This window comes from Notamacropus eugenii, chromosome 3, assembly GCF_028372415.1.
Source record: "Notamacropus eugenii isolate mMacEug1 chromosome 3, mMacEug1.pri_v2, whole genome shotgun sequence".
In the NCBI taxonomy this organism is placed as follows: domain Eukaryota; kingdom Metazoa; phylum Chordata; class Mammalia; order Diprotodontia; family Macropodidae; genus Notamacropus; species Notamacropus eugenii.
The window spans coordinates 109080506-109096993 of NC_092874.1; the positions used below are offsets into that span (position 1 = coordinate 109080506).

The following is a 16488-nucleotide window of genomic DNA, read 5'->3' on the forward strand; positions in this document are numbered from 1 at the left end:
TCATCAAGGAGATTGGTTTGGTTAGACCAAAGAGTGTGCAAACGGGAGTAGCGTACCGTAAGCTTAGAAGGTGAAGTTGAAGTCAGATGAAGTGCTTTAAATGCTAAACAACAGAGGAGTCTGGAGTTTACCGTAGAGGGCATGGAAGCTTACAAAGCAGGGGAATGACATGGACAGATCTGTGCTTTAGGAATATCACTTTGGCAGCTGTGTGTGGACTAAAGAGGGGAGAGAAGGAAGCAGGAAAACTTGGCAGGAGGTGACTGAAATAGTACAGGTGAGAGGTGAGAAAGGCCAACAGCTAGTTGCGTTAGTGGATAGAAAAGGATGGACATGCTGGGAGGGGGAGGGGGGAAGGAAGGAGGGAAGGAGGAGAGTGGGAGGGGGAAGGAGGAGAAGGAGGAGGGGCAAAGAGGAGGGGAAGGAGGGGGAGGGGGAAGGAAGACAGTTTAAGATTTAGCTGAAGGTCTAGCAAAAGAGACTAAGAAGAAGCAATCAGATAAATAGGAAAACCAAGGTAAAATCCTGATAAACCAGAGAAGAGAAGGCATGCAGGAAGAGAGAATGGTCATAACTGTTAAAAGTGGCAGAGAGGTCAAGGAGAAAGAAAATTGAGAAAAGGCCACTGAATTTGGCAATTATGAGATCATCTATTAACTTTGGAGAGAGCAATTCCAATTGATTGATGAGGTTGGAAACTTACAGCAAGGGACTAACACATGGGTGAGAGGAGAGGAAGTGGAGACAAGGTTATAGGGCTTTTATTCTGGGAGTGTAGCTGTGGAAGGGAGAAGCAATTTAGGATGCTAGTTAGAGGGGAAGGTAGGGTTAAATGAGAGATTTTTTTAAAGGGGGGGACTTTGGTATGTTTGTAAGCAACAGAAGGAGTCAAGAGATAGAGGGATTGAAATTGTGTGTATGTGAGTGAAGAAAGAGGATGAAGGAAGGAAAGGATGGAGAGGGAGGGAGAGAAGGGAGGTAGGGCAGCTAAAGTGGCACTTAAATGGGTTGTTTGCTAACACTTTTTTAATGTGAATAATATAATAGCCAGCATTTTATACCACTTTAAAATTTGTAAAGGACTTTATAGACATTATCTAATTTGATCCAGGGAGATAGGTGCTGTTGTTATCCCCAATTTACATCTGGAGAAAGTGAGGCAGTGACTTATCACCTAGCTGGGGCAGGTCGGAAGCCCATCCAGTGCCAGGACTGTAATTCTTTGTTTATTTCCTCCCTTTGACATAGGGTGGTAGATTAAGAGAAGGGAGGAACCTCAGAGGCCATTGTCGACCAGTTCCATCATTTTATAGATGAAGAAACCCGAGGCTGAGAGAGATTGTGACCGCGTGAGGTCATCACATCAGAGGCAGAATTTGAAACCAGGTCACGAGTCTCCGGAGTGAGTACTATTTCTGCTGTATTAAGCGGCTTCACGTTGTGCTGTCGTATAATGTAATTCTTTTTAACTATAAAACTCAGAAGAAGCATTAAGTCCAGTCCCACGGGCAGATTGCAGGATTAATTTGCTTAGAGTCGCGTCGCTAGTTGTGCTAGGACTTGAACTCGGGGCTTCTGGTGCCTAATTTGCCCTCTTTTCACTCCCACAAAGTGTCCCCTCTCTCAGGGCCCGTTAACACTTAAGTCGTAGGCGCTGGAGGCTCAGGAGCCTCGTGGCTACCTCCATCAACCCAGTTCCAGGTTGGTCTGTGCTCCCAGGTGTTGATGCTGGCTTTGATTCCATGGTTGCCATGGAGAACAATGAGGACAGCAGCCGCATCAGCAGCGGGAGCTCTCCAGCTGAAAGGGAATGCAGGAAAGCAGGAAGGCGGGGCTCCCACGCACAGCTGAGATTTCCAATGCACGAGTACCCGGAGAATACTAAACAATGTAGATGGAGATGCTCCTTGCCCAGTCACTTGGGGGGCCCTTGAGCCTTGATTCCTACGCCCTGGGGCTTTGCCTCGGACTAGCCTCACTGGACTTGGGAGCCAAGTGATCTTGCCTCCATTTCTCCCTTTAACACCGATTTCCAACCTCTACCACGGACCTTGCCTTTTCCTTCAGACCCTGCTATTGTCTCTCCTCTGGTGTCCTTAGTCCTCAAACTTCGAATCCTGCATCCCCAGCCACTGATATCTGCTTGCACCAACAAGAGTGTCCCAACTAAAGTCTCTTCCCACTCTTCTACATGAGAAGGCTTTAGTCAAAGTCGTAGAACCCGGGAAGACCGTGCTCCTTTTCCCACATCTGGAACTGGAGATACACATGCCCTCTGGGGACTTGGTTGTTCATCATTTCTTTTAAAGTCAGATAATACTTACTTCATATAGACAGATGCCACGAATGACCTACTATCAGCAGGGTCTGGACTGTGGATTTTTTTTTGCCAGTAACAGGGATGGATTTGTGCTTAGACATCCACTTTTTTTCTTATATCTTCCCTGTAACTTAAGGCATATATTTATAAGATGGCTTGCTGGGACTTAAAATGCTATCGGGATTATGGAATCCACTGTCTGCGAGAAACCCACTGACCCATACAGGAAAAACATCTGCAACTTCGGTCCCCTTACAAGATTCTAAATCGACTGAGCTAAGCAGATCAGAATGCCCTTCTTTAACAGGAGGAAGAGGAAGGGCCGGTCAAATTTTAATTATGCACCCACATGAGCTGTAAGACAATTTGCCAAGAACCATAATAATAAATAACAATAACTTACATTTTAAAGTGCTTTGTGGTTTACAAAAAAATCGACAATAAATGTTATTGCAGGTGATATGCTCAAGAATTCTCTGATGTCGATAATGTATTATCCTTATCTTACAAGTGAGGAAACTGAGACTCAGAAAAGGGAACTGTCTTGCCTGTAGTTATGTACTAATAAAGAGGAGACTCCGGACTAGAACCCAGGCCTCTTGATCACAAATCCAGGGTTCTTTCTACTATGCTGTAACTGCTGCCAAGAATTAGTTTTTAAAGTTTTAAAAATGTGGCTTTTCTCAAAATGCATACCTTGTGGTCAAATTATTCTAAAGGAGAGACTGTGTATCAGTCCAAATGAGTTTGTGATTAATTTACAACCGCACTCTGTAGGGCAGATTTATAATAACAATTAAGCTGAAGGAAAATGGACCATAAATTTTGACTGGGCACATCGAGCCCCAGTGAAAAGAAATGAGTAGAGTTTAGCCAGATCAAAAGTCAATAATTTCAGAATAAAGTAACCGAGCAATGGGGGAGGTCAGCTTACACGGATGGAAGAAGTCAGTGTTTTTCTTCTTTTATCTCTCAAACCCAAATTTAGCTAGCAGTCTGAAATGCCAACATTTTAAGGGTTTTATGAATGATGAGACACATTTTCCTATTTTACAACCAGAGCAGCAGAACTAGTTCCAATCCCTAATTACTTCTTTGAAGCTGTTATTTGTTTCTTTCTCTCATGTTGCTGTGTCTGCACATGCTTAGAGAAAGTGTAGAGAGAACTACCGAGAGGTCTGCTTTCTGCATGTAGATTACAACACTAGTACTGTATCCAGGACATTTTAGGTTTTCGGTAAATCTTTGCTAAATGAATGAATGAATGGGAGAATGACTTGGTTACAATTGTTTTACATTGGCTTTTAAGGGGGAAGGGGAGAAAAGACCCAATACAATTTTAAAGCTGGGCTCCTCACTCTCCTTCATCCCATACATCCATTCCATTGACAAGTCGGTATGTCCACAACATGTCTAGCATCCTTACATCCCCTTTTGTTCCATTCAGGCTAGCTCAGTCCCTCATCACTTCTCACCTGAACTCTCATAGGAGACCCTAACTGGTTTTCCTGCTTCCAATCTCTCCTCTCTCTAAGCCATGCTTTACCCAGTTGCCAAAATAATTTTCCTAGGGTACAAATCAGACCATGTCACTCCCTTGCCCAATAAGCTCCCATGGTTTCTTATTACCTTTAAGATCAAATACAAACTTTTCTGGTATTTAAAGTCCATCACAAGCTGGCTCCAATCTAATTGAACATCACTTCCCTTTGTCTACTTTTTGGTTTCTTGCTATTTCTAACATTCAAATCAATAAACATTTATTAAGTGCCTCCTATGTGCCAGGCAAAAGACAGTCTCTGCCCTCAGGAAGCTTATAATCTAATGGGGGAAGACCACACAACAGAAAGCTAGAAAACTGGGGTGGAGGGTAGTGTGGGGTGGGGAACATAAGACACTCCATCTCCATGACTTTAGAGGCAAAGGCTATCTGTCCCTCATGCCTAGAATGACTTATGCATTCCTTCCTTGCCTCTATCTTTTAGAATATTTTGCTTCAAAGCTCAGCTCAAATGCCCTCTTCCAAATGAAAACCTTTTCTTGTGTCCCTCCAGAGTCTAGTGCCACCCTCTGCCTCCAACCTCACCTTTCACCTTGTACTCATTTTTATATAATCATTCGCATTTTGTGTGTGTGTTTGTCCTTCCTTGCCAAAGAAGATCATGCCATCAGAGAAATAATGACATGACTTGCATTTGACTTTGTTTTGAGTGAGTGAGGGCTGTGCAGGTCACCAGCCTCACTTCTTCTCCAGAGCCACCTTCATCAGGATGAGTGGAGATGAACCAGGATGAGGCAATTGGGGTTAAGTGACTTGTCCAAGGTCACACAGCTAGTGAGTGTCAAGTGTCTGAGGTGAGATTTGAACTCAGGTCCTCCTGACTCCTGCACTGGTGCTCTATCCACTGAACCACCTAGCTGCCTCCATATATTTTATATCCCCTGATAGAATATAAGTTCCTTGAGGAGAGGGATTTTTTTTCACTTTTGTCTTTGAATTCTTATCACCTCACCCAGTGTCTTATACATGGCAGGTAATAAATAAATGTTTGTGGATTGATCCATCAAGTAGGAGGAAATAACACAAAGTGAGACGTCAGTTGATTCTGAGCTAAAATATAAAGAAAACAGGTTAGGCAAGCTACTTAGGGCCTCAAATGTTTATTCAATTCAATTAAACAAATGTTTATTTAATCCCTATCACATACAGGTCTCATTGCTAGGAACAAGACAAAAAAAATTGTCCCTGCCTTCAAGGAGATCAGGAGGGATATGAACGGATATAGAAAGTAATTTCAAAATTGCTATCCATCCCCAGAAAAAGAACTGATGGTGTCTGAATATAGATTGAAGCATACTTTTTTCCCTTTATTTTTCTTGAATGGTCTTTTTTGTTTTTGGTCCATGTTTTTTTTCACAACATGACCGTTATGGAAATGTTTTGCATGACTACACATGTATAACTTATATTAAATTGCTTGCCTTCTCAATGGGGGGGGGGAGAAGGAGGGAAGAAAGGAAAGAATTTGCAACTCAAAGTTTTAAAAATGACTGTTAAAAATTGTTTTTACTTGTAACTGGGGAAAAAATACTAGATACATTTTTAAAAACTAAAAAAAAAAGAAAGAACTTTCAAGAGGGAAGAAGGCATTGGTAAAAAGGCAAATTGGCAATGGCCTGGCACATAAGAGGTGGAAAAAAGCTGTGTTTTGAGGGAAGCTAGGGATTCTCCCAGGTAGAAGTGTGTAAGGAAACATACCAATGACCGAGTATGGGTGACAAAATAAGCTTGTAATTTAAACATAAGAATATAAACATAGTCTCTTAAGCGTTAATAAAACTTGGAGAAATAGGCCTCATGGCTAGATTATGGCAGCTGGAAGGAATCTATTTTTCAGAAAAAACAGGGGCATAAGTACCATTGTAAAGAAGGCATCTACCTTTATGGAAATCCATGAATCTCATGCAGAATGCATTTGACTGAGGAAAAATGAGAAAGAAACAGATATATGAGAACATACTGTATTCTACCTGGCTAGAAAGTAGATACTGATGATGCGTCGGTACCAATAACACAGTAACTTTCACAATGGCAGATACAGAAGTGATAAGGACTTCAACTATATGTGGATGGGAAACAGAATTTTATTAAAGAAGAGAACTTCAAATTCTTTACTTACCTTGCTGATAATTTCGTCCCTCATAGTAGAGAAAGCAACGTAAAGAACTACTATTCTGGGGATTAATGCTGACCAATAAGAAAGAATTAGTTGGTGGTGACAGAAATTGCAGGAAAAGTGACTGTTTTGGAGTTCATAGGAGCAAGGCAAAGGAATTTTAGATATTATAAAACTTTTATACTAGATGTTAGTTTTAAAATGTTCAGAAAAAAACAAAAAATTATTTGATGGCTAAAAACAAATGGAAATAATGACTTAAAAGAGATTGGAGGTGTTAAAGAAAGAGGCAAATCACCTAGAGGAAAAAAAGAGAGAGGCATCTAGGGAAACCAGTGTGATGACACAGGTAGCTCTCTGACTAGACCTTTTAAAAGGATATGTAGATCCTGGAGTTAGGAAGACCTGTGTTCAAATCTAGCCTTAGACATTTACTATCTGTGTGACCCTCTCACTTAACCTGGCTGCCTCTAAAAAATTAAAAAAAAAAAAAGCATATGTGCAGAAGATGGAAGGAAGGGTGCATAAATAAAGAAGACTATAACAGGATAGGGCAGCGAGGTGGTGTGGTAGATAGAGTGCTGGGCCTAGAGTCAAGACAGCTCTTTTTCTTGAGTTCAAATCCAGCCTCAGACACTTACTGTATGACCCTGGGCAAGTCACTTAACCCTTCTTGCCTCTGTTTCCTCATCTGTAAAATGAGTTAGAGAAGGAAATGACAAACCACTCCTGTATCTTTGCCAGGAAAATCCCCCAAAAGTTCACAAAAAGTCAGACATGACTGAAAAATGACTAAACAATAACATAAAAGGAAAGTGTGAAACTATCAGAATGTCATCAGGGAGTTCAGAATAAGACACAATGTGTAAAATGTCAACAATAACAAAAAAGACTTTGAAAATGTTTTTGGAAATAAGAAAAAGTAGGGAAAATTCCTCACCCTACTAGGGGAACATGGTGTGACACAAGTAACAAGTAACTGGTTGGGAAAATGCCCAAAAAATGGAAAAAAAAATAAGACTATAGAAGGTTACTTTCTTGGTGAACAGGTATTCTCTCCCATCCTTTCAAATGAGGGAGAACAATGTTTACCACCAAGGGATGACATAAAAGGCTTCTGCATTCAAAACCTCCAAAATAAATATGCAATGGTCCCAGGTCATGGAAGAGCTCAAAAAAGATTTTGAAAATCAAGTAAGAGAGGTGGAGGAAAAATTGGGAAGAGAAATGAGAGTGATACAAGAAAATCATGAAAAGCGAGTCAACAGCTTGTTAAAGGAGACCCCAAAAATGCTGAAGAAAATAACACCTTTAAAAATAGGCTAACTCAATGGGCAAAAGAGGTCCAAAAAGTCAGTGAGGAGAAGAATGCTTTAAAAAGCAGAATTAGCCAAATGGAAAAGGAGGTTCAAAAACTCACTGAATAATATAGTTCTTTAAAAGTTAGAATAGAACAGATGGAAGCTAATGACTTTATGAGGAACCAAGAAATTACAAAACAAAACCAAAAGAATGAAAAAATGGAAGATAATGTGAAATATCTCATTGGAAAAACAACTGACCTGGAAAATAGATCCAGGAGAGACATTTTAAAAATTATGGGACTACCTGAAAGCCATGATCAAAAAAAGGACCTAGACATCATCTTTCATGAAATTATCAAGGAAAACTGTCCTGATATGCTAGAACCAGAGGGCAAAATAAATATTGAAAGAATCCACTGATCACTTCCTGAAAGAGATCAAAAAGAGAAACTCCTAGGAACATTGTAGCCAAATTCCAGAGTTCCCAAGTCAAGGAGAAAATATTGCAAGCAGCTGGAAAGAAACAATTTGAGTGTTGTGGAAATAACATCAGGATAACACAAGATCTAGCAGCTTCTACATGAAGGGGATTGAAGGGATTAGAATATGATATTCCAGAAGCCAAAAGAACTAGGATTAAAACCAAGAATCACCTACCCAGCAAAACTGAGTATAATACTTCAGGGGAAAAAAATGGTCATTCAATGAAATAGAGGACTTTCAAACATTCTTGATGAAAAGACTAGAGCTGAAAAAAAATTTGACTTTCAAACACAAAAACCAAGAGAAGCATGATAAGGTAAACAGGAAAGAGAAATCACAAGGGACTTAATAAAGTTGAACTGTTTACATTCCTACATGGAAAGATAATATTTGTAACTCTTGAAACTTTTCTCAGTATCTGGATAGTTGGAGGGATTACCCACACACACACACACCACAACACAGAGTGAGTTGAATAGGCAGGGATCATATCTAAAAAAATAAAATTAAGGGGTGAGGAAGGAATAGATTGGGAGGAGAAAGGGAGAAATGGAATGGGGCAAATTATCTCTCACAGAAGAGGCAAGAAAAAGCTTTTCCAATGGAGGGGAAAAGGGGGGAAGTGAGAGGGGAAAAGTGGAGCTTACTCTTATCACATTTGGCTCAAGGAAGGAACAACATGCACACTCAATTTCGTATGAAAACCTATCTTACACTACAGGAAAGTAGGGGAGAAGGGGATAAGCAGGGTGGGGGGGATGATGGAAGGGAGGACAAATGGTAGAAGGGAGCAATTAGAAGTAAACACTCTTGGGGAGGGACAAAATCAAAAGAGAGACTAGAAGAAATGGGGGGCAGGATAGGATGGAGGGAAATATAGTTAGTCTAACACAACATGACTATTATGGAAGTCATTTGCAAACTACACATATGTAGCCTATATTGAATTGCTTAACTTCTCAGTGGGAATGGGTGGGGAAGGAGGAAGGAAGAGAATTTAGAACTCAAAGTTTTAGTAACAAATGTTGAGAATTGTTTTTGCATACAACTGGGAAATAAGAAATACAGGTAAAGGGGTATATAAATTTATCTTGCCCTACAGGACAAGAGAAAAGATGGGCATAAGGGAAGGGAGGGGTGTTAGAAGGGAGGGCACATTGGTGGAAGGGGTAGTCAGAATGCAAGGCATTTTGGGGTGGGGGGAGGGGAGAGATGGTGAGAAAATTTGGAACTCAAAATTTTGTGGAAATGAATGTTGAAAACTTAAAATAAAGAAAAAAAGAAAGAAAAAATTGAACTCAAAATGCTGAAAACTATCTTCACATGTAATTGGAAAAAATAAAGTACTATTAAGTGGATAAATATAAAAAAACAACAAAATAAAAAAAATCACACACATTTGAAAAAAAAATCTCTCTACCCTTCATCCTCTGCAACAGGTGTTACTGCATAAACAGCAGCTATATTGCTGGTGATTTTTTTTTTTAATACATAACCTAAGCACTGCAATGAGATGACCAAATGTCCTATGAAATAATGTTTCTTAATTGCTTTTGGGAGCATTCTAAAACCAACTCTGCCAACAACATTATTTGTCTCTCCAAAAAGAACCTGTGAGTCATCCCTCTATTTAGCTGCGGATTTTTGCTTTCTTCTGCTTTCATTTATAGGATGAATGTTAAGACGGATGTGATTCCATTCCTAATAGAGTAGAAGGTCCACTCATTGGTTATTGGATAAACATTTCACATATAGCGTACCAACAACTAAATTAAAGTGCATAGATCATCTAAAACTATGTGATTCTCAGTACCTTGGTTTCCTTTTCTACTATTTTGCTACCATGACTGCAGAAAGAGGAGACTACCCAGGACTGAGTGCTATTTTGTATTTTTCTTTATTTCATGGGTTGCTGTGGCCAAAATATTCATCAATAAGTGGTCAGTCTACTGGAGATGAGCCTTTTCATATTTAGTCAAACTATTTCTTAGAAAGCAGACTCAGTCTGTTGCTGGGCTGTACTTGGAGTCTTTCCACCATGATAGAACTGGCCAGAGCTTGTATACCACTGGAATAGCCTTCAAGAACCCAGGCTGTCAAAGTAGAAATATGTTTAATATTATTGTACATGTATACCCTATATCAGAATGTAAGCTGTCAGGGAGGGACAGAAGACAGTTGGGAAAATTTAGAACTCAATCTTATTGAAAATGAAAAACAAATAAAATTTTTAAAAAAGAATCTGGGTTGTCCCCACCCCACAAAGCAGCATTTAAGTAGGGCTTTCTAAAGTGCTTTCACTATACCAGGCTGTCTTTGTGAATAAGATGGTTCAATGTGGATTGTCCTCCTTGCTGTTCTTTGAACTTGGCTCTCTGACTTGGACTCCATGTTTCTAGGGTTTTTTTACTGGTTGCCCCCCACCCCCATGCCTAGAATGCTTTCACTCCTCATGTCCACCTTTCGGGTTCCTTGGTTTCTTTTAGTACTCAGCTCAAATCCAACCTTCTTCAGGAGGGCTTTCCTGGATTGCTCTTAACACTACTGGTACCTTCCTTCTGAGATCCCCTCTCACTTGCACTGTCTATAACTTGCAAGTACCTAGTTGTTTTTACATGTTTCTCCCCCTTCATAACATGAGTGCCATGAAGGCTGTGTTTTTGCCTTCTTTATATCTCCGGAATTTCATACATTGACTGGCACAAAGTACCTGATTGATGGATTGAATAACATTGCTGTTTAGTGGGTTTGCAACCTAAACCATGTTCATTAATATGTCTATGTCAGTCTTTAGTGGAGTCTCTGGTAGCATACTACAGCACTTTTCAACCCTGTCTTGTACAATGTTTTTATCAGTGACTTGGAAAAAGACATAGTAGGTGTGCCTATCAGAATTATAGATGGCATAAATCTGAGAGAGCTAGCTAATATGAGAGATGACAAAATTAAGATGAAAAGGGATATCAATAGGCTGGAACACTGGGTTAAAACCAAGAAAGATGAGGTTTACTTCAATACATTAAAACAAGGTATTTTTTTTCTCACCCTTGCTGTGTCATGGGGCCCCTTTGGCAATTTGGTGAAGCCTATGGACCTCCTCTCAGAATAATATTTTTAAAGTCATCCCAGTAAAATACTTAGGAGTACAAACAGCACCAGTTATATAGAAGTACCTTTACCAATATGGAGAGCAAGTTCATGGACCCCAGATTAAGAACCTATGCTCTCAAAGATCTGTGATAGTACATTGATGTCTATTCCTTTAAGGTCTTGGTAGGTCATTCTTTCAGTTACTGTGGCCAAAAAAACCCCACCACTTTTTGGTCAACCTTCTGGTGATGAACCTCTCCAAATTTAGCTAGATTAGATCCTTAGACAACAAAACAAGTTCTATCTCCAGACCTTATGCTTGAAACTTTTCCCGGTTGGCTTCCAGAATTTGTGTCTTCTTAGCATAGCCTCTGAGGACTCAGGGTTGCCTCCACATGGTGCTGAGGCAACAGAGTGGACTTTAGTGTAGGAAGCTTCAATTTAACAAGGACAAATGCCAACTTCTGCCTTAAATGGTAAAATTTTTAAAAAGTAAATTGCTCATGTATAAGACAGCACTTCTTGTGATAAAGTTCTGAGGGTTTGAATTGGCCTCAACCTTAATACAAGCCAAGACTGAGATATGGCAGGTCAAAAGTAAAAGACTCTTAGATTGTCAATTGTAGTACAGTATCCAGATCAATGGCCAAGCACTGTTATGCTCCGCAGGGATTAGAACACATCTGAAATATCCAATATTAGGCATTGCATTCTAAGAGAAATGATGATGACATGGAGTTTGGCGAAAGGAGGAAGACCAGAGGGGTAAGGAAGCTATAAACAACATCATGCAAGCAACGATAAAAGAAAACGGAGTTGCTTAATGTGATAAGAATCATACTAAATGGAAAGTTATTGTGGAAGACGGATTTGGTTTATTCAGTGTAGTTGCAGGAGGCAGAATCATAGAATTTTAGTTTGAAAGAAGCTCAGCCATCCAACCCAGAACTGAAAAGGAATCATTACAACATACCCAACAAGTGGGCTATTCAGTCTCTGCTTGAAGTCCCAGTGCAGGGGAACCTGCTCCCTCACAAGGTATCCCATTTCACTTTTGCTTAACTCTAAATGTCAGGAAGATTTTCCTGAAATCAAGCCTCTTTTCATCTTCTGTCCATTGCTCCCAGTCCTTCCCTCTGGGGCCAAACAGAACAAGTCTACATGGAACTAGAATGAATGAATGAATGAATGAATGAATGAATGAATGAATGAATGAATGGTTAGAAGAAAGCCAGAGGCTGGATTTCATTCAATCTGTGGAACTGTTGGAATCACAGAAATTTTTGAATACCATCGTAATGGTAGACGGCTGTAGGCTGAACTGATCCTTGAAATACTGGAGAATAAGGAAATACAAGAAAATTCTTGCTAAAAATTAAAAAAAAATAAAACTGTCCCCAAACTGCTTTATATGTTTGTCAATAAAAGTGTTCAAGCAGAGGCTAGCTGATTATCTGTCAGCTTTGGGACAAGTCATTTAACTCAGTTTCCTCATCTGTGAAGTGAGAGGTTAGGAAGGAAAGGAAACAAACACATTTTTATAATATACCATTAACAAATGTGCCATCTCTTAACGTACATTTGTTATGTCTACGAGGCATTGTGCTAAGCACTTTACAAATAGAATTTTATTTGATCCTTGGGAAAACCTTGGTCTTGGGAGATCTCAGGAAGGAGGTGTGGTTATTATCCCTATTTTACAGATGAGAAAACTGAGGCAGACAGTGGTTAGGTGACTTGCAAGGATCATATAGCTAGTTAATTCTGAGAACAGATTTGAACTCAGGGATTAATTGTTAATTGTATTATAAAATATTAAATATTAATTAGATCAGGAGTTTTTAACCTAGGATCCATGACTATATTTCAGAGAGTTCAAGAACTTGGATAGGAAAAAAAAATTAAATACTTTCACTAACCTCTTACTAAAATTTAGCATTTCCTTCAATTATGAATATTTTTTTTTAAAAAAATTAATGTCAGGGTCCATGACACAAAAAGATTAAGAACCCCTGACTTAAAAGATCTGTAAGACTTCATACAGCTCTGAAATTCTCTGTTCTATTCCAGAAGGGTAGGAAGATGGACGAGATCACCTGTAAGGTTCCTTCCAATGCTAAGCTTTTCAATCATATATCACAGAACATTAGAACAAGTAAGGATCTTTGGGATTATAATACAACCCTTTCACTTGTGGCCCGTAAAAAAACTATGAGCCAAAAAGAACAAGTGACATACTGAAGGAAAGGAGTTCTTAAACTTTCCAGTCTCAAAACCCATTCACACTCTATAAAATTATTGAGGGACCCCCAAAGAGTTTTTGTTTGTGTGGGTTATATCTATTGATTATATCTACTGATAGTTACAATGAAGGCCCATTGCAAATGGGGATTATTTCATTCTTTGTACTTGCATCCCCAAGTACCTAGCACAGTGTTTGGCATGTGGTAGGTGCATATTAAATGCTTGTTGGTTTGTTGAAAGTTAGGTACTTTTAGTATTAAGAAATTAAAATGTCTCAGAATTATTGTAAAAGTAGTTTTAATCTCGGGGCCTCCTGAAAGGGTCAGACCACACTTTGGGAACTCAAGGACCAGCTAGGTGGTGCAGAGGAGCACTGGGTTTGGAATTAGGAAGATTCATCTTCATGAGTTCAAATCCAGCCTCAGACACTTACCAACTTGTGACTCTGGGCAAGTTACTCAACCCTGTTTACCTCAGGGAGAAATGAGCTGGAGAAGGAAATGGCAAACCACTCCAGTATCTTTGCCAAGAAAATTCCCATTGGGGTCACGGAGAGTTGGAAATGACTGAAAAATGACTGAAGAACAGCGATTCAAAAGCATGCAGAAAATTAGTGGCAGAGTCAGAACCCAAACCCAACTCAGTGTGGTGCTCCTTTACCTGGATCTTATTCCATGTCGGATCCTGGTTAAGGATTAAAAACAAGTGTGTGTGTAAATATGCACATATATATAATATGAATGTGTGTATATACATATAAACTCTGTGTGGGTATATACGTGTGTGTGTATATACACACATCTATCATCTATCTATTTATCTACCTATCTATCATCTATCTATCTATCTATCTATCAGCTTTACCAAGTGCTTACCAAATATTAATTCATATGTCATTGCTAGCATTATGCTTATCAAAACAAAAATGTCACTGTATCAACCACCCCTCTCCCACCAAACCCCAAATGGGCTTCACATGTATAACAAATGGATCAGATCTGCACTCACGTTTTTCTCACTGAATTTATCCACCTCTCTCAGGAGCTTCTCCTGGCACTCAGGGTTGGTAGCCAACAGGTAGGTGACAAAGGAGAGGGTGTTGGTGATGGTTTCATACCCAGCAATTAGAAAGATGAAGGCTTGTCCCACTATTTCATCTATAGTCAAGGCCCTTTGTAGCACATTGGATGTAGTTTGCTGGGTCGGAGGTTGTCTATCCTGAGCGCTTTGTCTGACAGTGTCAAAAAACTCCATACCAACAGAGGAAGGAGAGCCACGGGCATCTAGGAATATCTGGAGAAAATCTCTTCGTCTCTAGGAACCAAAAGAGAAAAGGATACACTTTTATCCAATCGGCAAATATTTTTTAAACCCCTATTACATGCCAGGCAACTGTGATAACTGATGGGGGTTCCAGGATAAAGAATGAAATACTCACTTGCAATGAAGAGGAGACAATTACATATGAAAATATATAGAACACAGATGTAAAATGCATAAATACAAATTTCTACAGAGAGGAAGAGGATTGGGAGTTGAAGGATCAGGAAAGGCTTCATGCAGAATATGGTGCCTGAGCTACCTCTAAAGGGAAAGGAGACTCAGCATCTTGTCCTTGGGATTCTTAGTGACCAAAGAAGGGAAGTGTGTAGGGGAACGCTGCCTTAAGACAATCAAATAAATGAAGACCCAGATTCTAGCTGTTGCTCTGACTAAATTGTACCCATGTTCTGTCACAGATTACCTATACTACCTCTATTCCCAGGTTCCATTTGTCCAACTCAGCCAGCATTTGAAGGTTAATAGATCTGGTCCCAGGCACTCCACCCAAGAATGGGAAGGAGTTTGTTTTTATCTGTGTCTAATTCCCTCTCCTGAGCCTACTTCTCCTTCTCTGGTGCCCTTCCCTCCCCTTTAGGTACTACTCATCTCCTCTTTATCAGTCAGTTCTACTTAAATATGAGGAAATGTGAGTCGATGGGTTAACCCCATTTAGGAATATTTGTAATTTAAATCTTATCTCACTAGGGAATGAAGGGGCCAGGTAGCTCCTTAAAGGAATTTCGGGTTTCATTCACCATGCCTTCTTATATGGTAAAGCCTGGCTGAATCCAGCTCATGCAGAGGTTATTCCCAGTCTTTCCCTTTTAGATACCCTCCTAAAGATAATCAATCAAGAGGCTGTCCTAGCTTTGGCCATTAGATATCTACTGTCCGGGGGACCTAGGGTGGATAGAGCACCAGTCACAGAGTCAGGGTTCAAATCTGGCCTCAGACATTTCCTAACTGTGTGACCCTGGGCAAAGGGAGGAGGAGGAGGAGGAGGAAGAGGTCATCTACTATTACTGTATCGTTTTGTGTTTTTCCCTGACGCAAGCCAGAGCCTTTCATGGGTCCTTCCCTCTGAGAATGATCCTTCTTTCTACCTTTTCTTTTGGCCTTTTTTCCCTCCAGTTCTCCTTTTCTCTCCTGTAACCCTTCCCTTCTCTGCTAGCAAGGCTGGCTCCTCTTTCCCTAGTGCTCCCTTGGCCCCCTAATTCCTTTTCTCCTAGTCCCCCATCCCTCTGTTTATTCTGTCCCAAGACTCCCAGATGCCAGGAATCACTGCTCATTCTTTCCTCTCCTCCCCTGCTTTACCTATGGTATTCTGCTATTATGAGAAAAGTGCCATTTCCTACCCTAGGCCCCTGGGCTAAGCACAGAGTCTGTGGCCAACATTTTTGCTGCTTTGAGCTCTTTGTAAGTATGAGGCAAAGGCCAGTTCTTTGGGGATAAGATCTGGGAAACAGACATGCTGCTCCAAGACCTTTCAAGGTAAGGAGCTGTCAAAGGACCACGGTGGGGGTGAGACTGGGGGTGGGGAGGGGACTTGGCTTTAGTCTTGGTTTCTGCAGAGGCAGCTGTTGGAGAGCTGGATACAAGATGTGTGTGTACACATGGATGTCATGTGTGATGATATCCATGTGCACCGTTTCAGAGAAAACTCTACATCCAGGCTATTTATAAATATTAAAACATTAACAAATTAAGCAGAAAGGTCAGGGAACCTAGTTTGGGGTGTGATGGGTGGTAAGGGCGGGAGTACGCTGGAGTCAGCTCAAATCGGGGAGTTGGTTGTTAATTTTTCAGTTTATGTACACCTTGAAAATCAGCAAACAACAAATCGGGTCGATTTATAGTTTTTTTGATTTCTAGACTTTAGAAAATGATGGTGAAGATGTTAATAATGCAGATTAAACCTAAAAGTGGGTGCTAAAAATATTTCTCCCCCAAAGTTAAGCATGCCAGCACTCTCCTGGTAAGGGGATATGAAGTTACAGGAGCAGTTAGGTGGTACAGTGGATAGAGTGCAAGGTCTGGAGTCAGGAAG

At 40.2% G+C, this 16488-nt stretch overlaps 1 protein-coding gene across 2 annotated transcripts in view; it reads right to left on the bottom strand.

The window, feature by feature from the left end:
• The window catches only part of TBXAS1 (thromboxane A synthase 1), a 252187-nt gene that overhangs the window by 87350 nt on the left and 148349 nt on the right, over positions 1-16488 (bottom strand). For both annotated transcript variants that reach the window (XM_072652586.1, XM_072652585.1), the window contains one exon: positions 14127-14432. In XM_072652586.1, coding sequence (XP_072508687.1) covers positions 14127-14432 — 306 coding nt within the window. The remainder of the gene's footprint in view (positions 1-14126; positions 14433-16488) is intronic.